General features: G+C 40.0%; 1 protein-coding gene across 4 annotated transcripts in view; it reads right to left on the bottom strand.

Annotated features, from left to right (window-relative positions):
- KIZ (kizuna centrosomal protein) overlaps positions 1-18622 on the bottom strand; it is a 109789-nt gene that overhangs the window by 14261 nt on the left and 76906 nt on the right. For all 4 annotated transcript variants that reach the window (XM_069495542.1, XM_069495546.1, XM_069495544.1 and 1 more), the window contains 3 exons: positions 14846-15011; positions 13864-13929; positions 721-825 (listed from right to left, as the gene is read on the bottom strand). In XM_069495542.1, coding sequence (XP_069351643.1) covers positions 721-825; positions 13864-13929; positions 14846-15011 — 337 coding nt within the window. The remainder of the gene's footprint in view (positions 1-720; positions 826-13863; positions 13930-14845; positions 15012-18622) is intronic.

Raw genomic sequence — 18622 nt, 5'->3', positions numbered from 1 at the left:
ATGGACTGAGAATTATATATTTAAAAATCACTGTTCATTCTGATAGGTAAAATTATGGTATGGTGGTTATGTAAAAATAAGAAAGCCATTAATGTGTATTTCCTTCTATATTAATCCATTTTACTTTCACAAAGGGAGTTGAGGTGACTTACAGTTTAAAAAATGGTATAAGAAGGGAAAACCACAGAAAATAATAAATGCACAAGATAGTATTAAAAAAACAAAGAAAATTTCAATTAAAACAAAACTCTAAATTGAAGGAACTATAATTAAGCTTAAAATGTAGCTTTCCTGGGATTTATAGTCTTTTCATTAAAATAACCCAAAATCTCCCAGCATTCTGGTGAGGGAAGGCAGCCCAGCACAACACTGCCCTTTAGATGATTAAGCGGCTGGCAGACTGGGGAAGAGAGGGAATTTGGGGCACCTCCTGTGGTGGTTAGTGACAAGCTACTTTCATGACATGTCAGACAGAATCCAAGGGCCTGTAAGGGCCATCGCCATGCTGGGGCAGCATGTACCCAGGATAAAGGGCTCTTCCAAACGTCCATTCGCTAAGGATGAGAAAGTACTCACTTATTCTGACCTGGTGACAGCTTGTTACAAAGCAAACTCCAGAAACCTTCAAGGAATGAATGACTCCCCTTCCCTGAACACAGCACTGGTTGCTGCCCTTGGCCCCTGGACACTGGCTTTGAGTGTGACTCTGCCCTTGCTCACCTGACAATTGTGATACAGAAGCACTGGCCTTTTGAAATTTGTCTTCAGTTACATTTGTATTATCCTGAATGGTAGACTTCTTCAGCAACTGGTAGGCTTTTGTCTCTATAGATTAAAAAACAAAGCACAGAAATACTGAATTTTCTATGGCCCAGAGCAAAGTTGCTTAAATTCTGAGATTAACTCTTTTCAAATGCATGCAAATTATTTTTTTGAAATTCTGAAAACAAACAAAATATAATTTAGCTGAACCCACGTTTCAGACTGAAAGACAAGTTGTATGAGTTTATTTGAAGTGGCTGAATTCCAGTCATTATTTTGAGAGTGTCTGTGGATAGGTTTAACATCATAGTAAAATAGTTTCTCTTCCCTCTGGGCCTTACAGAAGCAGCTACAGGAATGAACCAGAAGAGACAGCACTAACTTCCTAGGCGGTCAGGTCCCTCAGGTGCTTCCTGACCTGGCTCTCGGGCTCTCCCACTCAAGTGTGGGGGCCCTGGGAGAGGGCTGGGGGTATGGGGAGGTCAGGAAGGGCAGGGGTAGCAGGATGAGCTCAGAGTCCCACAGCTGAGGAAATCTCACCAAGGCTTGCTATGGGGGAGGAGAGAGTGGATTTTCAGGGAGCAGCAGCAGCCTGGACCTGGCCTGTGTTCACAGGCTGCCCTCGGCCACGCAGGGCTTCTAACAGCATTTGCTGTATGCTAAATTGGGGAAGACTGTTGGGAAAAACAGCAAACAAAATCTACATAAAGAACCCAACTGACACAACCTTCCTCATCACTTTAAGTCTTGAGGGAGGGCACCTGGATAAAATGGCAGACAGAAAATTAGAGTTTTAGCATAGACATAACAAAACAGCATCCATGTCCCCATCTTCAATGTGGCCACAAAAGGATTCCTGCTGTCAGTGCCAGCAATTGGCACTGGCAATCAGCTACATTCCTGCTTTTGTTGGCTCAGTTTAAGAACTTAACCATGAGCCCCTTATTACTGGTTTAAAACTACCATCACACTGAAGAATAAAAATATATCTTGCCCTTCTGAAAACCAATCAAGATAAAAATGAGTATTTAAAATGAGCATCATACTTTAGAATATTAAGTACTATATAACTAAAATATGTACAGATCAGAGATTCTTAACTCGGAAGATAATAAATTCTAAGGCAATCCTTTTTAACACTGTTGGATTGTGAAATCAGTTTGGGATGCTGGAACTAGTATTTTGAAAAATGTAATAAACACTGGATGCAGTGCATGCAGAAGGGAAAGTACTGTTTCCTGTAATGTGCAGGTATGTGTGTGTATGAGTATGATCTGGGGTAGAAAGTGTTTCCTGGTGAGGTTGGTCCCATCGTCCCAGGATGGCTCCAACAGGATGGCGTTGTAACACCCTCCAGCTAATCCTAACGACTGTGTTCCTTCACGTGTGCTGTAAGGTAATTTTGGGAGAAGGAAGATATTAATAAAATCAAAGACAGTGTCTGAACTATAAAGAATCACTATCAAAAAGGTGAAAATGCCGTGCTTTTATTATATAAAAATCACCCAGACCAGGCACGGTGGCTCACACCTGTAATCCTAACACTCTGGGAGGCCGAGGCGGGAGGATTGCTTGAGCTCAGGAATTCAAGACCAGCGTGAGCAAGAGTGAGACTCCATCTTTACTAAAAATAGAAAAATTAGTCAGGAGTGGTGGTGCATGCTTGTAGTCCCAGCCACTCAAGAGACTGAGGCAGGAGGATGGTTTGAGCCCAGGAGTTTGAGGTTGCTGTGAGCTAGGCTTATGCCATAGCACTCGTCCAGGTAACAGAGTGAGACTCTGCCTCAAAAAAAATAAAATAAAATAAATAAATAAAAATCAACCAAAAAGTTTTTCAGCTTTTAGGATACAAGCCCAGATCTTCACGAAACTTATTTGGCCAACGAAAAGATAGCAAAGACAGAAACTGAAAAAGAAACAAAAGGAGCAGCTTCTTGGTTAAACAAAGGCTCCCGACTGCTGGAGGCTGGAGCTGTGTTCGCAGGTCCTCTTGTCAATTATCTTACGGAAAATCATTTAGCTCCAGTGAGATGGCTCTCCTGCTTCTCAGAAACTAGGAGAACATGTGTCATTGATGTTCAAGAGAGGATTTCTGTGAGAAACATCGAGCTAGTAGTCCTGAGGTAATTTTAGATTTGTGGGGATTAAGCATTCTGCCCAAATACAAGACACTACTGATATTATTGCTGGTCTGAGTCTACTAGCAAGGGAGGAAATTACCAATGTGAAGTGAATTCACTTTTAGCAACAAGGGACCATTTTAATACTCTGAAAACGATAAGCCCTTTCCACGTTCTGCACACTGGTCTCCTTCCTTTCCTTCTCGATGAATGTGGGCTCTATAATTGGGCTTTCCCTTCAAGACTCCGAGTCTGCTTGTCAGCTGGTCAACAGTCTTGGAGACGGCTCACTCTTCTGCTCCACTCAACCAGAGCCCAAGCCCTTTCCAACCATGCTCCTCACTGGTGTTTCATCCTTAAACCTCTGAAGCCCTTCTCCAAGCAGAGTCACTGAAGCCCACTGGGCAATTTTTATCTGGGAATCAGCTGCCCTGGCCTTTCAGTAATGAAGGGCTGGCAAAATCAGGCTGAGGACTGCTGGGCACATTGCCTACCCCCAACCTCAGTGCATGCCTCCTTCAATGGTTTAAGGGCAAAGTGAAGTTCAACGGGTACAAGGATTAAGTGCATTCACTTGGAGAACAGACACTAACTGAGGCAGGACCAGAGACATTGAACCAGCCAGAGAGGGTGGCGCTGCCAGCACTGCTGCCATCTGACAGCAGGATGACTGTACTGAGGATCACATGCAGCAGAACTGGAGTTGTTCTCCCCAGGGCATGTATCACCCCTTACTTTAGTCAGAACTGCAGCACGGAACAACATATGAAGGACTGGGAGATGATCCTGATAGGAAAAACAAAATTAATAAGGTATGGTTAAAAAAACCTAGGGGAGGTTGAAGGATATACAGCCTGCATAGAAACAAGGCTGGAGAAAGGAAGGTGGGTTCAAGGACACAGACACTGCACATTGACTGGACAAGGTGGGGATTGTGAATGCAGATGCCTCTGGGGCCAAGTAGGTACCACAAATAAGTGACTCTCACCAGTGGGAACTGTGGCCAGCTCTGTGGCAAGCTAGAAAGCACATGCCCTGTCCATAGGGGACAGCTGTTCCTTCGCTACAGCCAATTGCTACCATATGGGAAAGTGGGCCTGCTCTTGCAAGACTTCTGCCTTTTCTTTCTTTCTTCTTCTTTAAATAAAACACTGCACAGGCCAAACAGAACATATCTGTAACCTTGAAACTAGACAGTAGGTGAGCAATTTTTTGTGTTCCCTGAAAGTGGTACAAGAACACATAGGGAAAACCTGCAGCCAAAGGATATAAGCTAGATGTTAGGAAAAGATTTCTTTTTGAAAAGCTTGAAACCCTGGAACATGTTATCCATGGAGGCTACAACAGCTATATGAAGATTGTTAAGTAGCTGTCTGTATCATCAAATGGACCAGGTTTCAGACTCTTTAGAGACAAGAGAGTACTTTTTGCTAGGAGTTCTCAAACAATTTAGGCATCCTCCTGAAACAGCCTAGAAGACTTGACCAGGATGCCAATTTCATGAAGCAAAAGGGTAAAATTACGGACATGATGTTTGTGGCAACTCAAGCTCAAGTTTTTTGGAAAGAAGACAGTGAAGAATCAAGGGGTTAAAAGCTACACTGTGCTGCCTTGCAAATTCAAGGTTATTAAGAATGAACAAACAAAGGAACAAAAGTAACAAATCTAGAAGTTCAAGTTAGCCTGCTATAAATGAGGAAGGAACAAGGTTCACATATTTCCAAGTGGAAAAGAATTTACTTTTCTCAACTGCAAGTAAACTCTAAGTCTGGAAATTTGAGAACTGGGTGGTCAGTTAAGGCTTCGCTTTCTATTAATAGCCTGACTTAATACTCGGGGAAACATTTCCTCCCATTGGTAAAGTTAAACTCTCAGAAAATACTGAGTAGTGAAAACCAATAGATAAAACAAACATTTCTAAAGAATAATTTTCAGCTGGAATGTTCTGGTATACACAGAAACAAATACACATGCACGCTGAAGCTTTCAGTTCTGAATTTCTCAGTCAAGCATCTATTATATACTCAAACCTGTGTCAAGATTTAGTTTAAAAAGCAGAAAATATTGCAGTTTAAAACATAAAACAAGGCAAGGGGTTCCATCCCATGCAGTATCCAGCTCCAGGAGGTTAAAATCTATCCTGCCTATTAATTCCAGACTGATGATGTAATGAGATAAATATACTTTTCTCTACTTTGTTACATAAGCTGCCTGAACCCAATCATCTATCTTCCTGCAAAGTGCTAAAGGATCATTGAGACTGTTTTTTTTCTTTTTGATATGCATTTATTTTCTGCCTAGAAAATAGAAACAGCTAGAAAAAGAAAGTGAAAACATGCTGAATAAAGGGAGGTAGGAGAGAGATGATGCTGAAGAGAGGAGAATGAAAAAGCCTCAACTTCTTATCTTTTATTCTCTTTTATATGCAAATGTACACCTGCTATAATACTTCTAAATCTACAAATAAAAAGAAAAAGAAAATATCTGATGAACAAGTGCTTTTAACAACCCATTACAAGAGCCAGATAAACACGTGGTTCACCAGCCTCTAAGGGGTGTCTCAGAGGCAGGGAATCTGCCCATTGCTTTTGCAGAAATCTTTAATGAAAAGAAGAGTTGGGCCCAGAAAAGGAGACACAAAGGGAGATGCAAACAATACTATCACTATAGCTAGGAGAAACCGACCTTGAACCGACAAAGAACTGGGCATCTTCCAGTAAGGAAGGATAATTACTATTCCTATATGAAGTGTGCAGAAATTTTAAAAATGAATTTGAAAAATATTTTCTGTCCACTGAGTTTCCCAGCACCATTACTTTTCATGTATCTCAACAGCCATTGGAGTTTTTTTCACATTATACTAGATGTGTTGCTGACATTGCAAACTCATTTTTGAAAAAGAAAATAAAAATTGTGAGGTGTATTTCTTAAATTAATTGATAAGATATATATTATCACTGAAAATCCAGAAATCATTTGCCCAATAATCTGCTTAAATAAAAATGAGAAAATAAGATGTGGGTGCTTTCGCAATTCTGAAAATACAAAAAAGTCATCTATAAAGAGGCAGTAAGTCTATGCAAATATGAGATATACAAGTTTGGATGCGTAACCAGAATCTCTTTTCATGTTCAGACTTTCTGCAATAAACTCCACCCTACCAGTAGACGTAGGCCTGTAAATCCACGGTCAAGGTTGCTCTCTGCAATCTCAGGAAGAGGGCTGACGCATAAGAAGAGACAGGAGCCACCTGGGACTGCTTAAGAAAATAGGGATTTACATTATAGTCTTCATTTCTGTGGGGGGCAGCTCAACAATGAAAGCTGAAAATAAATACTAGGCTTGTAAATGACCTTTAACAAATGTTTCCAAAATGAAATGAAACAGTTTGCTGGTATTACTTCCTACATAAATTTATAACCACAATGCTTGTCACTTAACAGTGCTCAATCTTGGGAGGTAAATTTTCAATTCTCAAACTCATGGAAACTTTGACTTTTCAAAGCTTAAGCAATCTTGATCAGAAGCTGTATCTTATTGGTATAATTAGTTTTTTAAAACAGTATTTTTAGCAATTTTAACTCAATTATTTATATAATTAGAGGAATCAGGAATAATGTCTTAGTCCAGACACAGTGGCTCACACCTGTAATCCTAGCACTACGGGAGGCCAAGGTAGGAAGATTGCTTGAGCTCAGGAGTTCAAGATCAGCCTGAGCAACAGTGAGACCCCATCTCTACAAAAAACAGAAAAATTAGGTGAGTGTGGTGGTGTCTCAGGTACTTGGGAGGCTGAGAGGCAGGAGGATTGCTTGAGCCCAGGAGTTTGAGGTTGCAGTGAGCTATGATAACGCCACTGCACTCTAGCCAGGGTGACAGAGCGAGACTCTGTCTCAAAAAAAAGAAGAAGAAAAAGAAAGAAAAAGAAAAAGAAAGAAAGAATGTCTTCATCATCAAGTAGTAGTAGGACTATATAGTAGGACCAGGAGTAATTACTGTATAAGATGCTAAAAATGTAAAATATGAAACAAGTCTCGCTCACCCCTGTAGTAGGCTGAATAATGTTACTGTGTCTGCCTCTCCCACCGCTATTTGGAAATAGGTTCTTTGCAGATGCATTAGTTAAGTGTCTCAAGATGAAATCATTCTGCATCTACCGTGGGCCCTAAATCCAGTGACTGGTATCCCTACAAGGAGAAGAGTACACACAGAGACGCAGAAAAGCAGGCAATGTGAAGATGGAGGCAGAGACGGCAGTGATGCTAGCACAAGCCAGGAGCCACCAGAGGCTGGAAAAGGCAAGGAAGGATTCTCCCCAGAGCCTTCAGAGGAAGCACAACCCGGGTTACACCTTGATTTCAGACTTCTAGCATCCAGAACTGTGAGAGAATAAACCTCTGTTGTTTTGTGATACTTTGTTACAATAGCCCTAGAAAAATAATACAACCTTGACTTCCCAATTTGATTAAAGTATCTAAAGGCTGACCTCTTTTTTCTCTCAATTTGAGTTTCCTGTATAAAATAAGGTGCTACACACCATGATCTACAAGGGCTCTTTTAGCTTTGAGGCCCCTGCTCTATAGTTCTCAAGCCTAAGAAGTCACTTGCATGTGTTATAAAATAGTTATGCCTGGGTGCCACCCTCCCAGAGGTTCTGATATAATTGATCAAGTGTGTGGCTGGGGCATGGATATGTTTTAAAACTCCACATGAGATTCTTCTGTATATACCCCTGGAGAGTTCCTCTTAGCACTTAGGAGTTTATTTCCTTGAACACAGAAACATCCAATCAAGAGCCCCTTTTCAGAAAGGTGCCTTTTATTCTTTCATGGCCACATTAAATAAATCCCCCCCCGCACCCCCCCGTAACATAAGGAGGAATGCTTTGCTACTGCAAGCAGCAGGCTGCAGGCCGCAGGCCCCATGGGTTAAGCCCCAGCAGGCTGGCCCCTGCCACAAAGGCAGGGCAATATGGACTGCAACGGACAATCCAGCAGCATATGGTGGTTCCTTTGGTTTTGCACAAGTTGGAGGTTCCCTGTCCCAGGCTCAGCAGGTAACACGTCTTTCCTGATTCTTGTCAGGAAAGCACTTCCAGAACAGGACAGGTGAAGCATGTTCCTAGTAAAGTCTCAGTACTGGAGGTGTTATGACACTATATTTTGGTGGCCCAAAGTTCTCACGGCAGCTTTTTCCCCCCAGGAAAAATCTTGTCACCCAATGACAACCTAGCCACTGTATGTTTCTAGCCCTTTTCCAATTTGACATAAAACTCAAACAATATTTTGGGAAGCACTGCCCAGAACTCCAAGTGGCACCCTCCGCATCTTTGCTGACCTCCTGGAAAAGATTTTAAATGGATGTTTTAGTATGACCTTGAATATTTCAGCTTGCCAAAGAGTATCAGTGAGGAATGGCACAGTCAGGCAACCACTTTCAACACAGCTTGACCAACAGAATTGGTGTCAAAAGAATGAGAGGCTGAATGGACATTCTTAGTGGCTTAATCCTCTTGAGATAAAAGCCCAGGGCCCTTTTCACATGGAGCTTAAGGAGACTAGTTTTGCCAGGATGGGCACGTGGGGTGGGAAAAGTATTGGTGGAGTGAATGACTAAAAGAGATAGTATTCTGGCCTGAATCAACAAGCATTTAAGGAAATTCCTTAATATTCCCATTTTTATTCATTCGTTTGACAAATTAAGTGCCCACTGTGTGCCAGATACTGTGTGAGGTGCTGGATTTTTATGATATTTAGCACAAGCTACCCCGTTTGCTAGAACTAAAGCTCACTTAATGCTGAAAGGTAAATTTAGTGTGAAAACAAATAAAATTGCCAATGTGGGGAATTTCACTTTGGGGATATGTGTTCAAAGGGAGGCTTTCTTTCACAATCTAGATAAGCATCACTTTCCTCCTGGCTTAAGTGTTTCAGGGAAACACTGACCTGAATACTCTATCTAAACATGGTCTCAGCAGCCTAAGTATGCTCTGGCTTGCTCCACTTTATAAAGGCCAAACCTTTTGGTACAATCCACACTTGCAAATCTTTGCAAACTACCCACCTCTCCAGGCCTGGCCCAACAGAAAGGAAAAGTATGGCTTTGTTCATCATTGTTCTCAAAATCATCCTAGCAAAGTTCATCTCTTGTTATGATATACGTTAATGTTTAATTGACCCTGATTCAGCTGACTTTCTGATAAAATAAAAGAGGCAGTGGTGGAATGGAAGAAGTTCAGGGCTTAAATCTTGATGTTTGTGTTCAATTTAAGATCCAACACATGAGCTACATGGCCTTGAGCAGGATACCACCTTTCTAAGTTTCTGTTTGACCATTATGTAATGAGTTACTAATATTTCCCCTATAGAACTGTTGTGAAGCTTAGAGATGATAGGGCTTAGTGAGGGAAGGGATCTGGTATTTTGAAGACCCTGGCATTCCAGTATTCAGCACAAGTAAAGGTGTAATATACATGCAAACTATATGCTACTCATTATATACAGAAAACCACCCATTCATAGATATCAAAATTAATGTTTGATTTCTAACTGGATTCTTTAGTGAGAACTAGACTAATAAAAGGGGTAGATTGTGTTAACAACAACAGATCATACAGGCTGTGAAATACTTACTCTGTTTGTGTGTGTAGGGGTATGTGTACGTGAGGGTTTCTATGTAAATCTTAGCATAGAAAACTCACACACTCCATAATGATGATTAACAAAGCAGATGCCTTCAAAGTGAGGGCAAACTTTTAAGGAGGAGCCCTCAGCCAAGAAGAACTATGTTTTGAGATGATAAGCAAATGAGAAAGGGAAATAAAGATATGAGAATATTAGCACATTTGATTCCATTAGCACAGAGCGAGAATCACAGTCTCTTAGCATTAGAAGCAATGTCAGAGGTCCCAGAAACAAGAATTCCTTCCACTGTGCCCCTATAAGACATAGTTCCCACCATGGTTCAAGCACACAGCACAGAATCTCACACCTGGAAGACACTTAACCTGGTTTTGCTGAAATGAAGAGCTAGAAAGTTCTTTTGTTACTGAGCTACACTCTATAATTAAGCTGATAAAGGTTCTGCCTTGTACCGGCAGCCCCACAAATATTTAAAGAGATATTGTGCCCTTCTCGGGTAAAACATCCCCAGGACCCTCATCATTCTGAAAATGGTATAACTTTAGAGCTCCCATCCCCAGCTTCCTGTGCCTGCCCGGATTTCACTTCAGCCTGTTTCTCTACTACATCTCTTCTGAAATGGCTGTAAAGCAAATAAAGACACACACAAGGACCCCACACAGAAGAACACTTCTGGACTGCTGGAAGTTACTACTGTAACCTTCTGGTCAATTCCAGGAACAGCTTTAACAAGTAGTTTTCAATCATACCATGTGGGTATAGTTACACTAAAGTAACCCAAAGTCTCATTATAAAACAATCTCATTGACAAGAGAGCTTCCCATAAAATGGAACTACAGGAAAATGTTGAAGATAATTTTAGTGTATTGAGAAAACTGGTTCCCCCATTAGACTCATTGTTTTAAAAACCATTCCACACATATGGGTGTATATTTTCCAAAGCATGTTCCACAGAACATTAATTCTGTTGGCTGTTAATAGGAAGTATTTCATTTTCAAATAGATAAATTATTAGAAGCTCTAGGTTTGCACTTTTAACAATTCCTTTACTGAAAGTCTTCTAAAAGTTTTCAATATGCTCTTGTGTATTATGCAAACTGCAGAGGGACAGAGAAGAATCACCCAGGGTTTGGCCACAAAATATGTATTCGTTGAAGTATTTTATGGGTGGAGCATTGCCCAGAACACATTTTGGGAAATGCTGCATCAGCACATCAACATGCGTGAGGCAGCACGTCAGCCGCCTGGTGATCAGGTGCCCTGCGATGTCTTCCACCATGAGCACGTGAGGGTCACTGAGCATATACAGGCACTCGCAGGCAGAGATGTCTGGGCCTTGACCAATCAGTCCCCAGGAGCCACTTTGTCACCTGTTTGGGATTATTCTCTAAAGGTGTCCTTACAGGACTAACTGGAAGTTCCAAATGTATCATGAAACTCTCCTAAAGATTCCTTTTTGATAAGGTAAGCAAATCATCAGTTCTAGATTGGAATCATCAGTTGTGTTCTCAAGTGGCAATTCCTTGCGGAAGCTAAATTAGTGGTACTGTGGGGAGCGTGGTCTCTGGGGAATCCCAGCAGCACTGTGATTGTTGGGTGGGTCTTGGTCCCAACTGGCTCTTGCAACTCAGGGAAGGTGAGCAGCTGCCAGAGTAACAGGCTGGAGGTGTCCAGACTCTATTCTGGGTGCTTGCCACAGAATGACTCTACGACACTGCATTCCCACTTCCCCTGCTTCTTTTACTCTTTGAGTTTGCTTTGTGAGGTTCCTTATAACTAGACATCACTGGCTTGGAAATGTAAATGATTGCGGGGGCTGGCACATAAGACCAATAACACTATTAATGTTCACATGAATATTACCATTATATATTGCAGATAATATGTATTGAGCAACTAGTATCTGCTTAGGACTTTTTACCCACATGATTTCTTTTATTTTTTTATTTTTTATTTTTGTTCACCCACATGATTTCACTTAAACTTTAAGACAACCCTGTCAGGTAATACATCTGCCTTCTCGGTTCAGAGGCTCAGTAGGGATAGAGAAACAGAGCAAGGAGTGAAAGAGCTGATGCTGATGGCTGTTTCCAAAGCCCCAGCTCAACTACTACATCTTCTCAAACCCTAGGGAACAGCCTCTGGAATATTCCTTTTCTTTGGAATATTCTAGAAGGAGTGCAGTCTATACAAACACAACCAACACACACCTACACAAACAGGAAACCCCAACAGAACTATTATAAAGGGGCAAGCAGACGTTATCTAAACTATAAACTTGCCTTACTCTACTACAAGCCAAATCTCCAAATAATTATGCCAAAGATGCAAACATTTAATAAAGGGATGATGGTCAAGAACTTAGAGATCAAAGTAGCTGCAATGACAGGCACAGCAATAGTATCTAGTGGAGCCAAGGTTAGAAGGCCATGAGGCCCTCAAGCATGAACTCCACGGGAGGTCTGTGGGTGGGGAGTAGTGGAGGACAAGAGAGAGTGTGCTGGTAAGAACAGAACAGCAATGCTCCTACAACGTACGTGGCTTTGCTAAGTTTTTTTCGTATCTACTAAGGTTTTTTTTTATGTCTAATATTTTGGCATATGACAGCTACAAAGCATTTTTTTTTTAAAACTGTCAACTATTGGTTCAGTAGGAAGTTGCTGGAATTATGATTTCTTTTAAAATCTTAATGGCAAATAGCCCTGATTACTTCTAACACATTGGACTTCTTTCTGCATGAAGAAATATTTGAAACCCCAGTATTTCTCTTATAATGCAAGTCTATGAGAAAATAACATTTGCATTAATTTTGGGGAGAGTCAGCTACTCCCAGCAAGGGATGAATGGAAAGAATACTGAACAGAGAATAAGCAACTAGGTCATTTCCTGGTTTCTCCTCAATAAACCTTCATAACTTTAACAGAAATAAATTCAGGGGCCATTGGATACTTCTGCATTCTTAATGGGTACAAATACACAGTTTGATAGAAGAAATAGGACCTAGTGTTTGATAGGTTAGTAGGGTGACATAGTTTACAATAATCTATAGTATATTTCAAAATACTTAATAGCTAGAAGAGAATAATTCAAGTGTTTCTAGCATTAATAAAAGATAAATATTTAAGGTGATGGATAGCCCAGTCACACTAATTTGATCTTTACAAAATATGTGATTGTATTAAATTATCATATGTACCCTGATATATAATTATTACATATCAATAAAAAAATTAATTTAAAGAAAGTAAATGCAGGGAAAAAGCACCCAAATGACTTCTTGGTTATCTGCTGTTTGGAGTCATCTATATTTCCATTAATAAAAATAATCAACAGGGGACCATACCAGTGTTTTCTCAAAATGAAGAATAAAAACAAAATATACATATTACTGGAAAAAAATGTTCAAAAGAAAAGAAAACCTCTGCATTTTGGAGTGAAATATTATCTGATGTGATAATACATACAATAATTGCTCTACTATAAACTCCAGTTTCCAGGACTTCATCACAGAAACATGAGTTTAAAAAATTAATCATTGTGCCATGAATTGCATTGCTGTAACAGCAAGCCATTCTTTTCTGCTTATAAACAACAACAAAACTACCACATATGCAGATGCATGCTTCAGTACCTCGGTGCAATGGTGTATTTACTTGTATAAATATTTAAAGTCAAACCTTTGAATTTATAATGAAGTAGTATACCACTTTACAAAATAAGGTACTAGTAAATTTAGGTATATGACAAATAGAACTCTGTTCAGCATACTAATTGCTTCTGTTGCTATTTTAAAACTAAAAAAAAAATGGTATCATTGAGATTCCATTTAAACAAGCTTAATACATGTGCACAAATCTTAATAAGTCTTGATGAAGCCTGATTGGTAATGTTTGTAAATTATCAGGCTTTGTAACTGGGGCACCTGTTTGGCACTTTTTTCCCCTGCTCTTATTTTAATGATGCACATTCAATTACTACAGGAAAGAAAAGAATAAAATGAGAAATATCCACAGTTTGCCATATAATGACTGGGCATTCTCCATGGAGATGGACATTTTTCACACAGACAGAGGTGCTGAAAGGGTACACGATGGAGGATGCTTACAGGTGTGAATGTGTAACACAATGATGAAGAATTCAATAGATATGGTTATTTTCCACCTTAGTTTATGTTAACATAAGCATGTATGTTCTGTTTTTATGATTAATCTCCTGCTCCAGCATGTAGTAGTTGAATACACTTGCTCTTAGCGGGGTCCACAAACCACTGACCTAGAATGTTCTGATTACATAATAAGGCTGAATCCTTGTTTGAAACTCTTGGGCAACCATGGCTTTACCTGTGATTGGGATCTTTGCTGTCATGCTTTCTTCCTTGCTCTCATCTCCACAGCCGTTTGAAACTTCTAAAAATTCAACACATAATAATAAAAATGTTATTTCAAAGGTAAGGAACACTCATTCAGGTTGCTTGATTCCAGAAAAAAAGAAAAAACAAAGTTAAGGAACAGATCTTTGTTTGGGTTTTTAACTGTCATTGCTTTTATTTTCATTGCCTTCCCACCTTATTTTTTGGCTTAGTTTATTCCTTGTCTGAAATAATATTGTTCCTAAAAGGAAACCTATTCTAAAATTAAGGTATCTCTATGTTGCTTTCATGCAAAATAATTTAGACTGACATCTATCAAATTTGGGTGAGACTTAAAACCAGTGAGCCTCAAACCCTGCACTGACTTCTAAATACTTGCTGAGCTACTCATAGCTGTTCTGGAAATACCATTAAAGCAGTTTACTGGCATGTCTTAGCAGTAATGCTAAAATAATCACAATTTCTGCATACTAAAAGTTGGTTATTAAATTTTGAGGGCATAAATTCATTGATTCCTAATCATCTGTTTAACTTTGATAAGGTTCTATTATAATTAAAAGGCATATTTAAAATTATAAGTAAATTCTATTAAATGTAATAAAAAAACTTCACAGAACTTTATGGAATCATTTTAATAGAATCATCTTCATCTTTGTGGGATGAAAATTATCTACTGCCAAGTGATTATTTTTGTTAAGATTTCATAACTTAGAAACACTTATTTTGTTAGAAATTCAATAGAACTACAGACCTACAATTAGGTCTCCCATTCCTATTGTACTAAAGGAGAACATATATATTAATTAGAAGGCTGTATAAAATAACATATTATGTATATTAAAATCAAAGCTATTCTCTAGTCAGTATTATTTTATAGGTATACCTTGAGAAAGGATGTCGCATTGACTCTGAATGCCTTTTTGCTGTGGAAAGACCCTTTTGACAATAGTTACCTTGTTCCCTTGTACGAACACTGTTGAGCCATAGAGCGGGTTTTGCTTCCTTTATTTCACTATTGTCATTGAGAATAGACGGCAGGCTGCAAGATGATTCATTACTATGAATAGACGACCTATCTTCACACTCTTCAGTAAGGGCTTTCTTCAATAATGCTGTTGCCTACAGTGTTTCAAAGAGAGCACAAAGAAATCAAAACAAACTGTAGCCATATTTCCCTTGGTCTCAAAGATCCAGCCTTCAAATGTAATTTTAGGTTAAGCTTTATGTATGATTTAATTTGCTTCCTAATATTTAACTGAAATTAAAATGCTGTCAAGATAAAATAACATCTGGTTATTTTCCAGCATAATTTAATTATTTCCAACAATTTACCCTGACAATAATATATTTTTTGAGGACGGAATCTTTTGCAATGCACAAGTGTTGTTCTCCTGCGAAGCATGTATATGAATGAGATGTGGCCACCTCTGTTAATCTGCTCTGATTTATCCTCCCTTCGATATATACAAAAGTCAGAGCCCCACATCTCCATTCTGAAGGAAAAATTAACTCTTTCATTGCATGAATCCTGTTTTCCAGGCATGTAAGACAGTTGGTTTGGACTGAGAAAGAGATCTACAAAAATGTGACCTTACATAATCCCCATCCTCCTGGCAATGGTCCCTGAACTTCCCTCAGATGGGAAGACTGCAGAAAAATTTGTGGCCGAGGAAGATGCATTGAGCAAGAAGGTAACTTTTCTTAACCTAAATCCTAATCTTCAATCAAGGATAAAGACCGACTGCACTTTGCCTTTCAGTCTGCTGGGGAGCTGGGGAAACTCACACCCCACATTGCCTATTTTTTCCCCAAGGGCACCAGATTGTCTTACCTATATTACCTCATGTGTCCTGGGCAAGGAGGAGGACACAGATTTTTATTGCAGCCAACTTGAGAGGTGGAGAAAAAGTGGCAGTTCACAGGACCTGGATTAGTAGTCATGACTCTTAATTTTGAGGTCAGCACTTTTCACCGCCAAAATAAAAATAAGCTAGTAACAAGAGTTAAACCTTTAGTAGACAACCTTTGCTCACATCTTTCTGCTGACAGAGTGTACGTTTCTCTTTCACTTCCTACTAAGACGTAGAGATTTGCCCAGGTAGTTGGAGAGGAAACCTTGGTGGTGGTGGTGACCTTTTCCTGCTATGTGACAATGACAGTAAAACAGGGCAGTGTCCAACCCAACCTATGGGAGATGAACATGAGACTTTACAAATTAATATGAAGAGAAGAACTGGACAAAGCCTCACAGGTCATCTTTAGTCTAAGAGCACAGTGGTGACAATGCAATTATCCAGTGAACAAGAGGGGAAAGAATAACCTGTTCTAATGGGGAAGAAGTGAAGAAGCTGGGACAGGGAGAATCACTGAAGCACCGCATGGAAGATCTGGCCTTGTACATTTGGCTTTGGCACTGACATCCCTGCAGAGTTCTTGCCCTTTGCCCTCTGCCCTCCCTAGGACTGGCTGGCCTTCTGGACCCATGGCCCATCCTAGGAGATGGAACAGCTGATTTGGGGGGATTTAAGGAATTCTAGTCTCCTTGGCCAAAGAACTTGGTGTCCAGTTAGGCTTGTAGCCAGGACATTTCTGTGGTCCAGTTCTATGACCAGGGACTTTTCTCTAAACTAGTCCCTGGATTTTACTACAGTTGTGATAAAGTCTCTGTTGGGATGACCTGCTCAGTACCCATTTCTGCAGACCGGGGTTCTGGCATAGAGTCCTACCCTCAGAGCTGAGGCCATGGTTGGTTCTCGTCATTGGCCACCACACTGCTCCCGTGCATTGGTACCACACTGTTGCCTAACCACTGCACTGCACCTGCTTCTGGAATTTGGTCAGGAAAAGTGGGTTGAAATGTAAACACCACCTCCTTGAACTGCTATCTCTCAACTGTCATTGTGTTCTCTGAACTGTTCTGGGGTGTTTCTACCTATCCTGACCTAGTCTGTCTGTACTCAATAATCCTGGATGTATGAAAAGCATTTTAAATTATGAACCAAAAGAATTGGCTCAAATCCCTGTACTGAAAGCTATAATCTTCTTTTTCTGAGATTTACAATACTGCATACATTCTGAAAGCACCTCAGATATGTATATCTACATTATAGTACCTTATGCAATAGTTATAACTAATAATTTCTTGACATGATCTCGTAATAGCCACTGTCTTAACACACATTTAAGAATCAAATTATTAAAGAATAAAGTTTTCTACACTTTTTGCTATAGAATTTGCAGACATGGAAAGATCCATAGGTTTTCAGCAATTTAAAATAAACAACTTTATCGTTCCTTTCCTCCCCTGAACGCTGGCACTGTTTTAGAATGGCAATGACTCACTAACTTCTCACTAGTCCTGCAATGATGACACAATTGATCTCACTGTTTTGCCCTTTCATATCTGACTCTATTTTGCTTTAGCTGGGTTCCAACTGGGCTTCAAAAGTACACCAAATAAAATGTAATAATAATATTGAAAACTGAGGAGGATGAGAGCCTGCAGCGTCTAAGGTCATGGAGGACCAGAAGCCCCCATGGGCCCATGTGGCCCACAGGTGGGCCAGGGTGGAGGGGCTGCAGCGCCTGTGGACTGACCTCACCCTCCCCCCACCAGCCTCACCTCACGTGCTCCCTTCAGCGACCTTTGCACATTTGAGCTGCCCCTGCACCTGTTGCCTGGACTCCAGCCTCAGCTGTCGGTGGGACTCTCTGTCACCCCAGACTGTCTGCCACACATCACATGTTCCTCTTTATCACAACAACAACAAAGTTGCATATAAAGATGTTCCAATAAAGCATAGTTTAATAAATTGCACTTGAAGAAAAAATAATACTATAAACGCTTCGTATGCTTGATAAGAATACCCCCACTGCCACCAATTCTGTGCTGGGCCCTCTTTTCCAAGGTGAGGCAGGTAATGTGGTGAGCACACTGAACACCAGTTTAATTTGCCTCATATACAGATGCTCCTTGACTTACAATGGGGCTACTTCCCAATAAACCCATTATAAGTTGAAAATATTGTAAATTGAAAATGCATTCAATACACCTAACCTACTGAACATCATAGCTTAGCCTAGGCAAACTGAAACTGCTCAGGACACTTATATTAGCTTACAGTTGGGCAAAATCATCTAACACAAAGCGTAATTTATAATAAAGTGTTGAATACCTCATGTAACTTATTGAATACTGTACTTAAAGTGAAAAACAGAATAACTGTATGAGTACTAGAAATATGGTTTCTTCATCATAAAGTCAAAAAATCGTAAGTTGAACCATCATAAGTTGGGGACCATCTGTATTTTATCCCATTTTTCTCCACTACTAAATTCTCACCTCCAAGGTTTCTTACTTTTTTTTTTTTTAAATAGAAATGTTTATAAAAGGACTCATCTTTTAAGATAATTCTATAGATAATTTCTCAAAGGTGAGTATTTTGTGGATGGTCACATTACAACATGAGAATGGTTGTCTTGACTCTACTGAACCATGGAGCCAAGAAAGAGAGCAGCAGATCTTCCCAATGAGTCACCTGTGAAGATATCCACACTGTCAAAGTGCTCATCTCTAAGAAGCAGGGGAAAATAATGAGCAGGGACCCATGCAAAAGTCAGCCTCAGACAGGGACTGGTCATAGGTTTCTAGCCAAAAACAACTTCTGCAGAGTCAGGAAAAAACTGTGTAACACATTCTCAAGATGTATTGTTTGCAGATGTCCTAGAAA

The sequence above is a fragment of the Eulemur rufifrons genome, chromosome 20 (genome assembly GCF_041146395.1).
Source record: "Eulemur rufifrons isolate Redbay chromosome 20, OSU_ERuf_1, whole genome shotgun sequence".
In the NCBI taxonomy this organism is placed as follows: domain Eukaryota; kingdom Metazoa; phylum Chordata; class Mammalia; order Primates; family Lemuridae; genus Eulemur; species Eulemur rufifrons.
Note: the sequence above shows the minus strand (reverse complement) of the source record. Positions and strands in the feature narration are given on the sequence as shown.